Source organism: Cervus canadensis, chromosome 32, assembly GCF_019320065.1.
Source record: "Cervus canadensis isolate Bull #8, Minnesota chromosome 32, ASM1932006v1, whole genome shotgun sequence".
In the NCBI taxonomy this organism is placed as follows: Eukaryota; Metazoa; Chordata; class Mammalia; order Artiodactyla; family Cervidae; genus Cervus; species Cervus canadensis.
Genome location: NC_057417.1, coordinates 28,344,225 through 28,362,819, shown reverse-complemented (window position 1 = coordinate 28,362,819; position 18,595 = coordinate 28,344,225). Strand labels below are relative to the sequence as shown.

The window sequence follows — 18,595 nt, the reverse complement described above, 5'->3', positions numbered from 1 at the left end:
GGATTTGAGTTCTAGACGGATTGCTCTGGCTAGACGTCGGAGAGCGGAGGGGAGTGAAAGGACCGGAAGCCAGGAGAGCAGTGAGCAGCTGCTGAGATGGATCAGGGCAGGGCTGTGCAGCGGCTCTGCCCCGCTGCGACAAGGCGGAGGCGGAAGCGGGAGGGAGGAGGGGCACCGGGAGCTGCACCAGGGCGGGCACAGCCAGACATCTGGTTCTGTGCCTTTCCCATCAGGGGAGAGCCCCGGGAGGAGCAATTTGCTAGTTCATTGGCATATAACATTATTTTTGCACTGGGTTTATAGTCAAAACATTCTACTGAGACCTGAAGCTCTATTTTATAGCTAAAGTACTTCTCTTTCTAGTGAGGAAAAGTGGAAGAGAATCAGCACCAGGCAATTGGGAGCCGGGTTTATTTACACCTATTTGTTCAACTTTGAGATGCTTGTGTTAATAGTGTCCTTACTGGTGACTGTTAAGGTTCAGAGGGGCTTCCCAGGTGGCTCAGCAGTAAAGAATCCACCTGCAGTGCAAGAGACCCGGGCTCGATCCCTGGGTTGGGAAGATCCCCTGGAGAAGGAAATGGCAACCCACCCCAGTATTCTTGCCTGGGAAATTCCATGGACAGAGGAGCCTGGCAGGCTACAGTCCAAGGGGTCACAAAGAGTCAGACACGACTTACAGACTAAAAACAACAACAACAGAAAGTTCAGAGCTTTGGGGGCAGGAAGAGGTAGGGAAATTTGCTCTTCTGGCTTTTCTGAAATCATGACTCAGCAGTCAGCAGACTGTGACAGTCTTAAGTTTATAGGAGTTGGGTTTATATGGCGTTGAGTTAGGTCCAGCTTTCAGCCTGGCTGACCCTTGAAAGGAGAAATTCAAATCAATATCCATCGAATCCCCCAGAAACGCAGGCAGGAAGCCTGGACGGGCCTCCAGCCACCAGTACGGGGCCAGCTTGGGACACATGGCAATTAATCTCCCGGTGGGCTTTTCTGACCTTCCTCCAATAATATCACTGAAGTGGGGCCGCCTCTGGCCCTAGCTGTCCCCCACAGCACTGGGTGGTGCTGCTTTGGAAGGGTGACCTGAAATTAGCTGTGTGCTTTACAGAGCGATGGCATCTGTTCCCTTGGAAAGTTGATCGTTGGTCTTTGTAGTCTTGCTCCCTTTCTCTTCTTCAAGAGTCCAGGGCCTGGAGGGAAACAGGTTGAAGGGCCATCCCTGAGGAGACCTTGCCTTCTCCCAGAAATGGTCCAAATGTGTTATTTGTACTCGAGGAATATGGCGGCCGGGAGAACCTCCCCCGAAGATGTCCAAATCCCAAACTCCACAACCTGCGGATATGTTCACTTACCTGCAGAGCAGAGTCAAGCCTGTTAATCTGCTGACCTTGAGGTGTGAGATTACACAGATGGGCCCTCCATAGTCCCCAGGGTCCGCAGAGGCAGAGAGGGAGGCAGAGGGGTCAGAGTGAGGGGATGCGAGGATTTGATTGGCCACTGCAGGTGCTGAAGGCCACAGTGAGGAAGGGGCCACAAGCCAAGGAATGCGGGCATCCTCTATGAGCTGGAAACAGCCAGAACACAGATCCTCCCCCGGAGGCTCAGGAAGGGCCCAGCCTTGCCAGCACCTTGATCTTACCCCAGTGAGCCCTGTAGCAGATGCCTGACCTCAGAACAGTGACGTGATCAACTTGTGGGACGTAATAAACTCAATGTGTGGGAGTTTGCTTCAGCAGCCTTGGGAAGGTCCTGCAGGGGGGACAGCCTTCCCTCAGACCACGTTCCCAGCCACGCTCATGGCTGCCGTGTCCTTGGAGGGATTTGCTCAGCTCCGGTGTCCCTGAGCCTGGGGCCAGGTTGGGCAGAAGGCTAGCTCAGAGATACACCACCTCCACCACCACTATCAACCATATAAAACCAGGGACCTCAAGGCCACACCTTAAATGGGTAAATGGGAAAGCCTGCCCGACGGGGGAGGTGGAGAGGATTCCCTCACTTCCCAGCCTTGTTTCTGGGGGAGGAGACACACCCCTTGAGAGAACTCGGGAGCACAGCCATCTTGCCCGGGGCCCGGGGCTCATGTTCCACACCGGGCCAAGACTGGTATCGCCAGCCCCCGCCCCCCGGCTGCAGCCGCCGGAGCCAGTGTCATACGTGCAGAATCGTCACTGCCCTATGCTGGCTCGACTAACAGAATTCTTGAAACGAAGTGCCCACAAAGCATCCTGCCTTCCTGGTCACAGACAGCTGAAGAGAACTAGCGTTTCACCTGAAGACGAGCTTTGGTCTCTCGTAATTGTCCCCTGAAACTTTAAGATTTTAAATTTTAAAAAACTGTCCTCATTTTAAAGGTAAGGAAAGAATAATTGCCACCTGAGGCAGCCCATGCCAGGAGGCCAAAATAATAGTACTCATCCTTCCTCACTGGATGCCTCTCACCCCGTGGTAGGTGCTGCTAGGCACCCAGCTTGTGTTATCTCCTTGGTCGTCCTGCGGGGCAGCCCTATCTATCTCTATGGACGGAGTTACCACCACAATGCACAGCAAAACCCTCATTCATTCACATGCTCCCCGCTCCCTGCCCCACTCCCGTTTACTTTCCCTGTGCTTCCAGCATTTGCCCTCACTTCTCAGAAAAGGACAGAGAGTAAGAAACAGCCAGCAGATCTCTCAGGAGGGCAACCCAGGCTTGGCCAGGCTCTGTCCTCACCGTGGGGGGGCCGTTGAATCACATCCATGGTGCCACCAGCTCGGGAGCCCGGCCTCGGCCCTGGCTCTGCCTCTGCAGAGAGGACGAGGAGGCTGCCATCAGTGGGGACAAGGAGCTGCGTGTCTCCCACACCCATGGCCCCATGTCTGGGCATGCAGATCAGAAACCAGCCCCAGAGCCCGCCCCTCTTGTTGTTGGTTCCGGTTCTAGAAACGAAGTTTCATCCGGTTGAACTGTGGTCGAGGGGTGAACGGCAGACCCCGGAAACAAGTGATGTCAAGGAGCCAACCCAGCATAGCACCCCTTCCTTCCACCTCAGCCGCTGACGGTGGGGCTACGTCTACAGCTACAGAGGCTCACTCACTGCAGCAGCTCCTGGCCTCCACTCTCTCCTCCACCAGCTCTGAGGCCTGTTTTGATTTCCAGTTGTTCAGCTTTGTGCGGGATTAGCTGCAGAGCCATGGAGATTTTATGCCCAAAAGTGTAACTGAGGAGAAAGACAAGAGTAAACTTCTTAGTGTGTGCTCGGGCTCAGTCATGTCCAACTCTTTGCAACCCCACGGACTGTAGTCCGCCAAGCTCCTCTGTCCATGGAATTCTCCAGGCAAGAATACAGGAGTGGGTTGCATTTCCTCCTCCAGAACATGTTCAGGAACTTGACTTGAGTATTAGAAAACACGTGGCGTGGCCCATCTGGGAACAAACTCAGGGGGAAATCTTTTTCACCAGAGGGGAGTCATGCCTGCAGTTATCGTCACCCATGAGCCCCCCACTCCCCCACCCTCGCCCACCAGCATCTTGGCCACACTGGTCATATTGCTGCCTTTCCTAACATGGGCGCCTCAAGACAGTTTGCAGCAGAGGGTGGGAGGCAGCTGCTCGAGCACAGACGGGCCTGGCCAGGCGCCGTGGGAATTAGATGGAGTGCAGTTCCAAGAGCTCCTGGAGCAGCATGGCCGGCAGCCTCCAGCACCACCCTGAGTGGGAGTAGCCACTGTTAGAAATACCGTAATTTGTCTGGATGCCGAGCAGACAGGGCCACACTGCCCTCGCAGGACCGCTTGAGGCTGCCAAACCCCATCCTCATACATCTAGACAGATCGGCGAGTACCGGGCAGGGTAACTTTGTACTTCTCTTTTCAAAAATTCTTTCTTAGCAATTAGTAGGTACACACTGTCACACCACACAATAAAACACATGAAATAGCCTTACTCAGCCAGGCTCTTCTCGTTCATCTTTTCTGTGAGCAGCATGTACGACTGGTAGAAAGAAGCAGCGATCACACCTCAGACCGTGTGCCCAGCGTCAGTTAGTGACTGCTTCCCACCTGTCTTTGCGTCTCGTCTCAGTCATAACTGTCAAATTGGGACAAGCTCATCAACAAAGCACTTCTGGACAAGTGTACTTCTGGGTGTTAATCCTTGAAAAGTCCCTGGGAGGGAGAGAGTGTTCCCATTTTACAGATGGGAAGGTGGAGGCTTGATGAGCTGAACTATGTAACCTGTCCTCATCCCTTGATCCCAAAGGCCCAGTTCCTGCCCACTGCACCGTGGTGCCCTCTTAGGTGACAGGCATGGGAGTGACTGTCCTCGCCAGCCAGTGGGACATCCTGGTTAGCTGTCCAGGGGCACTGGTATCCTTGTCCAGGAATTACAGCAAATGACAGAAGCATCCACTTGTTTCTCCTTCAGCCTCCTCCTCGTGGGCGCCTCTGTTCATCCTCGCCCCCCAAGCAGCGCCTCGCTGGCCTGGCTGGCTGGAAACGGCCAGCCTCGGCGTTAGAAAGCTTGGTTGGGTGAAGGGTTAAATATGTTGAAATAAGCCTGGTCCTCACAAAAGAAGTGGCATTTACACCCCGTCCGTTTATGGAAATACTTGCTTGAGGAAAACAACCACAACGTTGTGCGTGTTTTCAGGAGGAGAATGGCCAGAGTGTCTTTAATTCACTGTTTACCCGTGAGAATTACTCCCAGGAGTAATCCTGCAATAAAATCTTCTTGGTCTATGAGAATAGAAAGAAATTGAATCAAAAGACTCCATTTCCACTTGTATTTATTCAGTCTGGGAAATTCAGTGGGCCGGAGCGCTAGTATCAGCAGGGGATTCCTTGCTCCTAGCGTTAAATTACTGTCATAATCGCTCAATTATTTCTTCCTTGTACTGTTTAAAATAAAAATCCATCACATTCTCTGTGTTTTTTTTTTCCAGCATTTATTAGGTTGAGTGTTTGGGAAAATCAATTATAGTTAGTCAGGCATGAATTGATGAATGTTCTTGTAATAATTGTCAGTTGTTAAACCGAATGTACTTTCTCTTTCCACCCTTTTCGTTTCCTTCAGAGGGCAGAGGTGGCTCAAAGAGAGGCGGAGACCTTGCGGGAGCAGCTCTCGTCGGCCAACCACTCTCTCCAGCTGGCCTCCCAGATCCAGAAGGCGCCGGACGTGGTGGGTAGCCCAACCCCAGGGGCCCCTGTCGCCCTGCATCCGCACCTCTGTGTTATAGCCACTTTCTCCTTTGGCTGTGGAGCATCCCTTTGGTGGGGATAATATTTGAAATAGTCCCGCTGTCTTGGTGGAGTATGCTAGTGACAGTCTGGGGGTGGAAACTGTTTGAGGCAGAGGGGGAGCTTTGCTGGTGGTGCGTTGGTGCTGGTGGTCAGGGTGACGCCACCCGGCGCAGAGCCCGCAGAGAGCATCCTCCCGCTTAGGCTGGTGGGGGTTGGGGGGCTGCCGCTGGCAGATGGGCGGCACTCCCAAGCTGAAGGCTTAACGACACTGCACAGGAAGCTTGGATTTGGTCTTCTTCTGGACATGTCCTTCCAGAGTAAAAAGCGCTTCATGATGGGAGTGGGGGTGGGGAACAAGGGAGGTGATCACTCAGCAACCCACTCTGTGTCTGCATGATAGTCTGGACCTCGCCCAACATGCGTGCGATCCCAAGGAGCCAGGCACACACCTCTCAGTCCTCTGCCTCTTGATTTTCCTAAGATTAATGGAAACTGCTTTTAGCTGGAACTTTCCCAGCTCAATCAGGGCAGCTTTGAACTATCGGATTCCAGACTCTTCAGTGCTGTGCAGCAACCGTCGACCCTGGAACCAAACCCCTGGGTTCCAACCCCAGCTCTGCAGTTTATCTGCTGTGTGACTTGGGGCAAGTGGCTTAACCTCCCTGAGTCTCAGTGGCACCGTCCATAAAATAGGTTTTCACCAGGGTTCTGGAAATTACCCTGAGTGAGGCCAGTCCCGCCACATAATCCGTCATCCGACAACCTTAGTGGCGAGTCTTCTGTGGTCAGCATCAGCGCTCTGGTCCAGGAGCCCCAGTTTCCAAGCCAGCTCCATCACTAGTTCACATCCAGTGATGTGAACTCAGGTGGTAACACTTACCAGGCCTGAGTTTCCTGGCGTGCAGAGTAAGGAGGAAGTCATCCTGAGGATCCCTCAGCTTTGACGGCCTATGATGGGTGAATCACACTTATCGGTATCCTTTTATTTATTTTTTCTTAAGTTTTTTTATTTTCTTTTCTGACTTGGACTAGTTTTAAAGTTTTCATTGACTTTGTTACAACATTGCTTCTGTTTTCATGTTCTGGTTTTTTGGCCACAAGGCATGCGGGATCTTAGCTCCCCGACCAGGGATCGAACCCACACCCTCTGCTTTGGAAGGCAAAGTCTTAGCCCCTGGACCACCAGGGAAGCCCCTGTCCTTTTACTTAACAGACAGTTGGAGAGCCCTTGCTGTGAGCCGGGACCCGCAGCCGGGACCCTGGGAGAGCCAGGAGGGACGAGCAAGGCCCTCCCTGTGGAGAGGACAGTCGAGGGGGAGACGTCCTGCTGTAATAAGGTGGCACATCACTCTGACAGCCTCTCTACCACCCAGCCCATGAAGCGGGGTGTTGTCATTTCTTTATATAGATGAGGAAATGGAAGCTCCCTGGACGTAAACCCCTCGTCCCAGAATGTTCAGCCCCAGTATCCAAGCCAGGACTTGAGCAGGGGCCGCATCCACCCCAGACCAGAGCTTTAAAATTATTCCCCAGGAACGGATCCAAAGCAAAGCTTTAGTGTGAGGACCCCTTGTAAGACGAGATTTTAAGTTCACATTTAACTAAAACATGAGTTAAGCGTTTCAGGATACAGAGAAAAATTTTCCATTTAAGGCACCATCACAGCCTTTGTACTTAATGGACTCTGGTATTAATTTTGCCCAAAACGGCCCCTCGTCCAAGTTCACCTGGACGGGACCCAGCCCCACGGCCATGGCAGGAGGAAGCTGTCGAGGATGGCGTCTACACAGCTTCTCCCGGCCTCTCTGGTCGCTTGGGGCCCTCGAGAGAAGGCCACGCATCCTGTGTCCACACGGGGCTCCTGAGCTACAAGTTGTGATTGAGAGGGTTCCTGGCACAGTCCTGGACTGTAGCAACCAAAACATTTCGGAAGGAAATGAGTGTTTGTGCAGGTAGAGTAAGTTGTGGATCCTCGGGGTGCTTAAACACTTCATCATCGGCTAAGTGCAGTGTTTACATGGCACCGCTTCAGTCTCCCGCTAGCGACCCTGCCAGGGCTCCCCTCAGGGGTGCGTTCCCACGTAGCTCGGCAGCTCCAGCCCCAGCCAGTCGGGGAGCGAACGAGCAAACATAGGAAACCGGGCCAGCGGCACAAAGTCTGTTGGGCTTGGCTGGCAGAACTCAGCAGAGAAACAGTCGAGGCTATAGATCCAGCAGAAGCCAAAGATCCCGGGCCACTGGGGTCTTAGTGGAATCGCAGATTCCGGAAGGCGCTGCTCCTCCCGCCTGAGGGGCCGTGCAGGGCTCCTGACGGTTATCTCATCTCTGCCTCATGATGCCGCGGTCGTTAGAGGACAGTTTTGTTGCCTTCATTTTGTATGTGAGGAAACAGGCTCAGAAGAGTTAAGTCATCTGCCCAGGGTCACACAGCTAAAACATGACCGAGTTGGAATGTGAGCCCAAGGTTGTCTTGCTCCAAAGTCCACCCCTTCTTCTCCCTCCATCCAGCCACCCCGGATGGGGGCACACTTGTGCGCACTCAAGGAGACAGGAGATATGCAGGCTCTTTGGCAAGTATTTACAGGAAAAGGTTACCTCGGGGCTCTGATGCCCCACACCAGGCCGCCTTGAACCTAAACACCTGTCCATCAGGTGAATGAACCGGATGGAGTCCACCTACATTGGCCACTTGGCATTGGCAGGAATAGCAGGGTGATGAGGAGAAAGGGAAACGGAGCCTCCCAGTCCCTCGGCCCTCCCCGGAGAGGTCAGCCTAGACTCCAAGCGTTTGCCTTGCAGGCTGGGATCCTGGCCCACCATCACCGCACATCAGGTTTCCCACACGTTGAGTAACACTCTTGTATCTTTTTCGTATTTCACCTGAAAATGGCTGCAGGGTAGCAGAGATCATTATCTGGCATCTTCTGTCCGGTCTTCGTGTTCTGGTCTCTGTGAGAGGATTTATGTGACCTGCGAGGGTCCACACAAGCGGGTCGGCAGGCAGGCAGATGGTTCCAAGGGACAGAGTTTAATGGGTACTCCCTCAGCCACTACTGCTTCTGCATTCATTCTCCCCTTTGGAAACACACCCCCACCCCCAAGGCCCAGCACCCTTATGTATGGTGGGACACAGGCCCTTATATATGAAGCCTGGAGCCTGGGCAAGTCCCCCAAGACAGACTCAGGACCCCATGCTGGTGCTCATAGGGGCCTGTTGTCAGGCTGAGGGAAGTCAGTTTCTGTCCTTCCGTGGTTTGTCCGAGCCAGGGTCCTGACCCTGGACCCCATCCATGTCACTGGGGAGTCCCTGGGCCCTACCCCAGGCCCCTGAACCACAGCCGCCACAGCAGGGCTAGACCCCATGTGTTTGCTAAAGCCCTCAAGGGATTTGGGCTTTCCTGGTGGCTCAGTGGTAAAGAATCTGCCTGCAGTGCAGGAGATGAGGGTTCAATCCCTGCGTTAGGAAGATCCCCTGGAGAAAGAAATGGCCGCCCACTCCAGTATTCTTGCCTGGAGAATCCCATGAACCAAGGAGCCTGATGGGCTATAGTCCATAAGGTCACAAAGAGTCGGACATGATTAGCGATTAAACAACAACCAAGGGATTTGGGTGTGGCTAATCAAGGCCTAGACAGACACGAGGGAGGCAGTGGTCCTGGTCCCCTGGGTCCACATTTCTCAATAATAATCTCAACTGATTAATCTCAGTTATTACTGTTTATTACTGAACTTCCAGAGGCCAACCTCCTGCAGTTTTCCACCCCTCCCCAACCCTGTCCCACCATCTCCTTTGAGCTGGTGCCCACAGACCAGCGGGCCACACCTCCATCACCCAGGTGTGGGCCTCTCCTCCACCCACAGTCCCTGGTCCACTCCAGCCCTTGTCCAGCTCTCCCTCCATTTCCCACTGTGTCTACACGATGGGACGACAGGATGCCCTTGTGCTAGAGATGGGAGTGAGCACATTCAGGTGCAGAGGAGGGTGGTGTTTCCTATCCTAATTCCAAGGTCCCATTGCTTTAGGGTATATTACCTCATCTCATCTCACATAATTTATGTGAGACACGAATCATGTTTGCTTTGTTACGAATAAGCACTCTGTGGCTGTTCCTGAATTAATTGGCATGCCTACATTCACGTGGTTGACTTGTGGGCCAAGACAGGCTGGGCCCCAGGAGCTGAATGGCCATCCATCCCCTGGGACAGTCCGTCCCCTGCCCCCATCCTGGGTCCAGGGCCACACTGAGAGCTGCTGTTTTTATACATGTCTTCTGAGCCCCTTGTCCCTGATGTGGCGACCTGCACTCACCTGTTGAAAACCCCAGATCACCTTCCGGTTTGTCTTACAGATTCTTTCCCTACGAGCACTTTCACAGTCGCTATGGCTGCCATTCCTCATCCCTGGAAGACTGGTAAATAAGTTCAGTTAGATACCATAGCACAGCCTACCCCCACCACGAGGCCGACCTCCCTGTATCACTGTCATCATGTCCCCCTGCTAAGTCCGGGGCCCCTGGCCGCCCTCCCAAGTGGTCACTTTCAGGTACCAACGGACTCAGTCCTCTTCAAGCCGGCCCCCCAGCATCGGTCACCGCTTCCTCGTGCCCTGCTCCCTGCCTCTCCCACCCCGTCCCACCTGTGGCGTCTGTGCCCGGAGACAGAGCCCCTCTTCTTCCCACAGGCTCACCCGTCCACCCACACCCTCCCTTCATCTGCAGGCCCCTCTGCTGTCCTCACTGTGGGGGAGACTTCTCTGCAGTCCCTTGGCTCCTGACTTCAGTTCCTGCCCATGTTGTCTAAGGGCAGAGCTTCCTAAATTCTCTGTGGTTAAGGACGCTTTTATTTGTTTTGTTTTGCTTCTAATTTCCAATCTGTTGCAGACTGTTTTGCAAAAGACAATAAAAACGTCACAGCAAAATCAGATTGCTGTAAAAGTTTCTAAACGCTTATTCTCCATTTCAGTGCTTGTCTCACTATGTACTGGCCACGGTTTATGAATTGGCACTGGTCGGTGGAGCACAGTCTGAACAGAACTGATCTGGACAGCATGTGCCTCTTTAACAAGTTGGCGGGAGAATGCTCACTGGGGCCCCAGGGCCACGGGTAGATCTGCCAGAAGTCAGGGGAAGCGAAGGGCTTACTTTACAACGTCATGCAGACTAGAGACACTGCCCACAAAGCTTCACATTCTTACATGGTAAAGGCCTTAGTTTCCCGGGAGGGAGATAGGAAACATTATTTCCCTGGTGACCAGCTGTCCGCAAAAGTGAGAACCCTGTGACAGGCATGTCACATGTGGGATGGCGTGGCTGTCCCTGCCAACTGGGGCTGCAGCTGCCACAGTTCCCTGCCCCAGTTTAGGCCAGACCACGGCATGCAGCAGTGCATGTCCAGGGGCTGGGGTTCGGCGGGAATGGTGGCATTCTAGACTGCAGTGTGAGCCACCCCCAGGTCTCTGCTGTCACGGGGACCAAGCCATCCTCCCCTCCCCACCCCATCAGTCACACCCAGAAGCGCTCCGCCCTGCAGACAAGCTCCCAGAATTATTCAGGCGCTACAGTTACTTTTAAAACCTGACAAAAGTACTGCTCTCCTACTTAAGAAGTGGAGTTATGAATTTGACTTTTAAAAAAAGATCTTTTCCCTGTTTTGCATATTTTCTAAAATGAGCAAATTTGAGGAGTGGGGAGTAAGGTTTTTAAAACAGCAATTATCAAAAGAATTTGTAAGCAAAGGAACCCCAAATAATGCATTTTCCACATCTTTTAGCTTTTTTTTTTAATTGCCAACTCAGAATCAACTTGTCAAATGATATCTCAGTTTCTAGATAATATAGTAATGAAGCAAAAGGATACTGAATCTCATCTTGTGGTAGAAAAATCCGAATGCTGTGGAACATCCCAGAAGCCGTCCTCAGAACCTTCCCCTCTGGCGTCCCCAGCCATCATCAGCAGGGCCATTTCCTTCACCTCCTTCAGGCCTTTGCTCAAAAGTCACCATCTCAACGAGGTTTCTCCTGACATATTAACCCCAGATGCCCCGTCCCTGCTTCAGTTTTTTCATGGCACTTATCACCATCCAACACGCTCCGTGCTGCTAATAAGCGTATTTAAGGTGCCTTGATAGCTCAGTTGGTAAAGAATCCGCCTGCAGTGCAGAGACCCCAGTTCGTTTCCTGGGTCTGGAAGATCCGCTGGAGAAGGGATAGGCTACCCACTCCAGTATTCTTGGTCTTCCCTGGTGGCTCAGCTGGTAAAGAATCTGCCTGCAATGTGGGAGACCTGGCTTCAAATCCTGGGTCGGGAAGATCCCCTGGAGAAGGGAAAGGCTACCCACTCCGGTATTCTGGCCTGGAGAACCCAGGACTATACAGTCCACGGGTTCGCAAAGAGCCGGACACGACTGAGGGACTTTCACCTTCAGGCCCACCCCGCCCCGCCCCATGGGGACAGGACTTCTGTCCTTTCGTCCTCTGCCGTGTGCCTGGTACATGGTGGGTATTCAGTAAATGGTTATTGAACAGACGAATCCAGGCGGCATCTCCCAGGCAGGTGGGAAGGCGGCAGGGGCAGGGCGATGGGCAGGGCGGGTCTGAGCAGAGACACGAGGTGCTGCCGTCTCATCCGCGTCACCATCCACATCCTTCCCGCCGCCTGCTTTTCACCTCAGCCAGCCACCGGCACCGACGACCGATCCCGCGCACCCGTCCGGAGCGGGAGCGGTTCTGTCATCTCCTTTGTCCTCCGCAGGAGCAGGCCATAGAGGTGCTGACCCGCTCCAGCCTGGAAGCTGAGTTGGCCGCCAAGGAGCGGGAGATCGCCCAGCTAGTGGAGGATGTGCAGAGACTCCAGGCCAACCTCAGCAAGCTGCGTGAGAATTCGGCCAGCCAGATCTCCCAGCTCGAGCAGCAGCTGAGCGCCAAGAACAGCACCCTAAAGGTAAGGGCGTCAGAGGGCTGGGAGGGAGTTCGGGGGGCCGGGGAGGGCAGCACGCATGCGTGCACACGCCACCTCCCTCCACACATGGTCCTTTAGGGCACAGGGCATCTGGCTGCCCACCAGCACCCTGAGCTCTTCAAAGGGCACTTCACCCCACCGTGTAATGACCATGGCAGGGTGCCTCACCTCAAAGCCATCTTGTTGTCTGTGACAGTGATGGTTAAAATTCCTTCTCCTTTTAAAAGCAAAAGTGACTGCTGGGGACTTATCTCGATCGAGCTCCAGCCATCAGCCTGAGTCTCTCCCTCCAGTGAGTCCAGTAGGAGGCATGAGGCTCCCCTGGACTCAGCTCCTCTCAGAAGCTCCATTAGGTTCTTGTTTGGAGGACTCCATGCCTTGACTGACAGCAGACAAGGCAGCCTTGACCCCTGTGAGGTGGCTGGGAGCAGAGTCCTAAAGCCCAAGACAGCGAGGCAGGATGGGCTTTGACCCAGGTGGCACATCCCTGCCAGTCGGCCATCCTCTCACGCAGCCCATGGTAGAAACCCCCATCCTGGGGGCCCGCCCGCCCACTGCGCTTGCTCGTCGTCCAAAGACTCAGAGGCTGTTGGTGCTGGACCCGAGGCTATGAGCTCGCTGACCCGGGCTAGAGCACCGTCAGGGCACGGCTGTCCGCAGACATAGTAGTCCAGCTCTGCCGGCCTCCCCTGGCTGCTAGAGGAGGCTGCCTCAGGAGGACCCAGCCCCCTGGGACCCCAGCCCTCCCTGGGGGTGCCCAAACAAAATGAACGCCAAGGGTTCACTTCGGGCAAGTCAGCACCGAGCCTGGGGGGCCCTGCTCCCAACCTGCAGGGCTGTTTTCTGACCCGCTGGCCTGTGCCAGGAGCCAGGGCCCAGAGCCCCCACGATCTGCCCCGATCTCCCACCCGCAGTCCTCAGCCGTCTAGCCAGAAACTATGTCCTCTTGCGGCGTCTCATGCATCTGTGTCCCAAATTCGGAACCCAGAACCTTCTACATTGTATTTTTTAAATTATACTTATTTAAGGTATGTTCAATCTGTTGAAGTTAGCATAATTCAGAGGTGGTCCTGGCACCCTAGACTCACACGTCAGAGCCAGCAAGGACTCCTCAGTGGGATCTTATGTGACGACGGAGAGACAGGACCGGCGAGGGCAGAGGCACGAGCTCTGCCGTCCGCCCACGAGGCCCCCACCTCCACTTAGCGCCCATTCGTGCCGGGCGTGAACGGATAAGCGACCGACGGCCAATTATAGTCCCTGTGCACGAGAGAAAGTGGGTCACAGTTAATCGTAAAAAATGTCAGGAAAACTTTCTCTTATGTAAAGTAATTCTAGAATGTGGTTAGGCCCCATTTTGATATTTTCTAAGTTGAGTTTTTTTTTTGTTTTTTTTTCCTTCTCAACTCATGACCATGTTTCTGAGGCAGCACTTAGTCTCCAGCAAGTCTGTCCTCCTGGCAGCTCACTGGCCTGACCTCGCTGGCACCAGGGCGGCCACAGTTCGCCCTCACTAGACCCTTCTCTGCCTCTTTGGGTTTCTCCTCCACCTCCTGAGAAACCTCCCAGTGCCCAGGCCCCTCCGAGGACACGGTGCTGCCAGGACAGGGAGATGGCTGTTCAACTCGCCGGTGTTGCGTATTCTCTCATCAGCTTGCACAGCGAGTACCAGTTCCCACTTTTTATTTCCAGATTCAATGTCGTTCTCTCGTGTTAACAGCCGTTCTGACCCCAATAGAGGCATAACTATCGGATAATTCTCCTTCTCCTCCTTTGTTAACAGCTAAAGGGTGCGACTCAAGTCTGTGATGCGTTTGACTACATGAGAGGGAGGCTGTAGACCCTACCGTTTTATTACAGAGCAACTTCTTCCAAATCAGTTAAGGTTTTAATGTTTGCCTTCACCAAAAATGAAACGCAGTTTCACAAATTAATGTTCTTTACCCGTATCTTGGGGGAATTCTTTAATACTGTGCAGTTAATGAAACAATTCGGCAATACTTCTTCCAAAATTATTACTCCCTTATCTTCATCTGATCTAATAATCAAAACATATCCTCTAGTAACAAGACTTCTCTGATTTTAATTATCTTAACCCCTGGTCGCCAGGAGCAAAGCTCTCCCTGATATCAGACCTACTCGCAGAAGGCGCCTGCCTTCCCCAAACGAGCGCGTCTGCCTTGCTCACCCAGAGGAATAAGGTTAATTGAATGAGATACTTCCCTGGGCTTTTTTTCTTTCCTAATGTGTGCAATTTATAGTCCCCAATCTAAACTAAGCAGCAAAACAATTATTAGGAAACTATTTTATGAATGAGACCTGTCAAACCGACCCGATGCTTTTGCACCAGGGGTCTGGGGCCAGCTGTGGTGGCCTCTGGAAGCAGCCAGGAGCCTCCCCTGACTTCCCGTTTCCTCCTCCCCCTCCTGCCACTACCAGCACCACTCCTCCTCCGTTCTTTCCTTCTTGGACCGTGTTGACCTGCTCTGGGGGCTCGGGTTGGGATCGCCGGCCAAGGGCGCCACAGCCTCCGGCTGTCTCTCAGCCTCTCGGTATGGTGGGTGGTCTCACCATGGACACTGACCACAACCTGAGATAAATTGTGATGTGCTTGATGACGGTCTCACAAGGGCAGAAGTGCAGTGGACAAGCCTTGAGATTATTATGTATTGAGCTTACTGGGGTCTTCTCCACCAGGACACCCTAGGGTGCATGTGCTCTGTAATGAAACATGTTTGGGGACTGAGCGGTTTGCTTTCTCGAGCACCCTGACACACCCCCTCTCTTTTCAACTGAATACTTTCTTCCCTTCACCTCCATAACTGATAGTCATGAGGATAAATTGCCGGTTGGATGTCTACCAGTCTCTCTCCTCACGTTCTACTTTTTCAAGCCAAGTTCGCCATCACTATCCAAATACAGTGGTGCCTCCTCTAACCTTCAGACATCGAAACAGACTCAGAAGCGGGAGACGTTTCTTCCTGTCTGATCTGACAAGTGCTTCAGCTCCATGCCACTTGTCAGGGATCATTCTGTACTCGTAACCAATGAAATAGCCTGACCGCCATCATGAGGCTGCTGTCTCTGGTAACACAGCTCTGGGGTCTTCTGTCAGAACCCTTCAGTAGCCCAGGAAACACGGCTACCGATAGCTCCAATTTAAAACATGTGTCTACAAGAAAGACTCACTGAGGCCGGTCTCCCCTAGGGAGAAATAATATTTTCTACAGATGCTTTAAAGATCAATGGTTCTCACTGGATGCATGGACCCATGTGTTAGAATCACATGAGGACCTTTTGCCAAACCACACAAGCCTCCCCAGCCATCCACACCGCTCAGGCCACCTCCAGAGGTTCTGTTGGGTCCTTTTGAGCCACTGTCTCTCTCAGGGTGAGGACGAAAAAAGACCGACAGCCACTTCTCTGCACTCATTCAGCAACTTTAATTGTGGACACTCCCTCTTTAGTTACATAAGTTCCCTTTCCAGCCATGTTTCCTCTGCACCAGGGCTGCCCTTGACCGCATTTTAACCAGTGTCTTATCACTGGCCCAGTGTGTGAAGCTCCAACATCCAGTCCCACTGATGCTCACCAGGCTGATGGGTATGATAGTGATCCATCCAGCCCGAGGCTGTAGAGGAGAGACCTGTACACGTGTCCCTCCACGGCCCCCGCTCGCCCTGGATGGCACGAGCAATTCCTAACGTCAGACACCCTAGCATCAAAGAGCCCGGGGGCCGAGCCTCCCTGAGCCTTGTCCTGGCTGCATCTTGAAAGCACGAGGTGTGAAGGTGGCCCCGGGCCAGGGCCGCAGCTGTTGTGATGCCCCAGAGGGAGGAACTGGGGGACTTTGTGCTAGAGGCCTCGAAGCCCAACTCTGGATTGAGGTCATAAGTAAATCGCTGTAGACTGGTGGGCATTACTGGAAATGCTTCCAAAGCTAATTGCAGGAATCTACGGTGAATCCTCTTAGACACAGGTGCCCTTGGTCACTGGATGAGTGACTCTTGATATTCACCTGCAGACGGTCCCCAGCTTGTGGCCCACTTAGCCAACCTTGCAATGTCCAGGTGGCTGAAATATCCAGCCAGGACCCATAAGAGTCAGCTCCCGTCCCCTCTGTGCTGAGTCACCCGGGATCGCAGCTCGAGGTGACTTGTGATGGGGTTACCATGCAGGGACTCCCCCTTTTCTATCCAGAGCACGCTTCTCCAGCTGGCAGCAAGGCCTCTAATGTCACGGTCACTCTCCCCACCACCCTAACCCTTTTGGTCTCACGTCCACAGCATCCTTGCAGAGCATGCGCAGCACCCAACCAGCCAGGACCCATAAGGAGTCGGCTCCCGTCCCCTCTGTGCTGAGTCACCCGGGATCGCAGCTCGAGGTGACTTGTGATGGGGTTACCATGCAGGGACTCCCCCTTTTCTATCCAGAGCACGCTTCTCCAGCTGGCAGCAAGGCCTCTAATGTCACGGTCACTCTCCCCACCACCCTAACCCTTTTGGTCTCACGTCCGCAGCATCCTTGCAGAGCATGCGCAGCACCCAACCAGGCATCTCTGGGCTTCTTGCCCAGGGATGAAAGATGAAGTTATACCAAGGGACGACTGTTGGTTTAGTCCTCCCCAGCACCTCCCCAACATCAGCCGACCCTAAATTTACTTAACTACCACCTCTCACCAAGGAGCAATGGAGACCTGGGGTGGGGGGCGGGGGTCACTGTTCAGGTGAAAAGGAGGGGCACGCTGCCTAGTTCCAGCCCCCACAGAAGAAGAGTCAACCTCAGACCTCTGCCCTGGGCCAGGGAGCCCAATCATACCCACTGGGTTCTGCCCAAGGGTCCATGTCAGGGTGAGGTGTCACACACTGACTTCCCTAACCTGACCTGTGGGTCCTTAGACAGCACTGCCAGAAGCCTGGCTCCCATCACCCCAGAGGGAAGAGTCGGAGTCACCGGTAAACAGCAATGCAATCACCTCTCTGGCCCCGTCTGCCATGTGGCAAAGATGTGTTGCCTCCTCGACCCCTCGCTGTGTATCCCAGAGGACCAGGCCTTTCGAGGGTCTTTGCGTTAGTCTCTGTGCCAGAGACCCTTAAGTTGGCAGCCCTAGGCCCCATGTTATAACTTGACTAAGATAGATGTCTTTTATAAATTTAGTACCTAATTTGCTGCACACCAAAATACTTTGCATTTGAAATTAAATTACCTCATTATTTGAGTCTTAGCCAGGATTTTGAGAACTTCATATAGATAATGCTTCTAGCAATTCAAGGAACATTTGATGAGCTCTCCTAAGTTCTGGAGCCATTAAGCCATTAAGCTCCAGAGCTCCTAAGCTTTGTAGAATTAAATGTGAGTTCATGCGTGCTAAGTCACTTCAGTCATGTCCAACTCTTTGCAACCCTATGGACTGCAGCCCGCTAGGCTCCTCTCTCCACAGGGTTCTCCAAGCAAAAGTACTGGAGTGGGTTGCCATTCCCTTCTCCTGGGGATCTTCCTGACTCAGGGGTCAAACCCACGTCTCTCAGGTCTCCTGCATTGGCCAGTGGTTCTTCACCACTAGCACCACCTGGGAAGCCCTATAGTATTAAACATACATGACCTATATTATAAGACATGTGTTGGAGGGGCCCTTGCAGCTTGCACATGTGCATCTCACATTTCCTCAACTCTGTCCTTTGCAAACCCGTATTCTCACCCGCCCGCTTCCCCAGAGGAGAAATGTGAGACCCGACAGGCTAAGCCTATTACCCAGGCTCCCGCTCAGCCATTTAGGTCTGAGCTAGAAGCCCAGCTCCACACTAGACCTTTCCTCCCCACTCTGTACAAGGTCAGACCTTTCCTCCCTGTTCCATCCCACGAGCAGCTTCTCAGGAAGGCAACCCGCTTCCCAGATTCTGTGTTCATAGCCCGAGATGTAGGGCTGCCTTTCCTGCCATCGGCGTGGAACAGCCAGAGCCGCTCAGGCATCTGTCCTCCTCCGTGGATGTGCCCAGGGCAGCGGGGCGCTGGGAGGTCGCAAGCGGGGATGTGGAGAACCTCAGAGATGGAGCCCCTGGCCTGAGACCCACACAGTGTCTTCAGAAACCGTCTAGTCATATTCAGGAAGTACTGTGCTGTGCTGTTCTTAGTCACTCAGTCGTGTCCGACTCTGTGCGACCCCATGGACTGCAGCCCGCCAGGCTCCTCAGTCCATGGGATTCTCCAGGCAAGAATACCGGAGTGGATTGCCATGCCTTCCTCCAGGGGATCTTCCCAACCCTGGGATCTAACCCAGGTCTCCTGCATTGCAGGCAGGTTCTTTACCGTCTGAGCCACGAGGAAAGCCCAAGAATACTGGAGTGGGTAACCTATCCCTTCTCCAAGGGAACTTCCCGACTCAGGAATCAATCCAGGGTCTCTTGTGTTGCAGGCAGATT

General features: G+C 53.4%; 1 protein-coding gene across 12 annotated transcripts in view; it reads left to right on the top strand.

Annotated features, from left to right (window-relative positions):
* CUX1 (cut like homeobox 1) overlaps nt 1–18,595 on the top strand; it is a 348,486-nt gene that overhangs the window by 249,987 nt on the left and 79,904 nt on the right. For 10 of the 12 annotated variants that reach the window (XM_043454971.1, XM_043454970.1, XM_043454963.1 and 7 more), the window contains 2 exons: nt 5,054–5,158; nt 11,970–12,158. In XM_043454971.1, the coding sequence (XP_043310906.1) occupies nt 5,054–5,158; nt 11,970–12,158 (294 nt within the window). The remainder of the gene's footprint in view (nt 1–5,053; nt 5,159–11,969; nt 12,159–18,595) is intronic. The other 2 variants (XM_043454973.1, XM_043454962.1) reach the window with 1 other exon arrangement.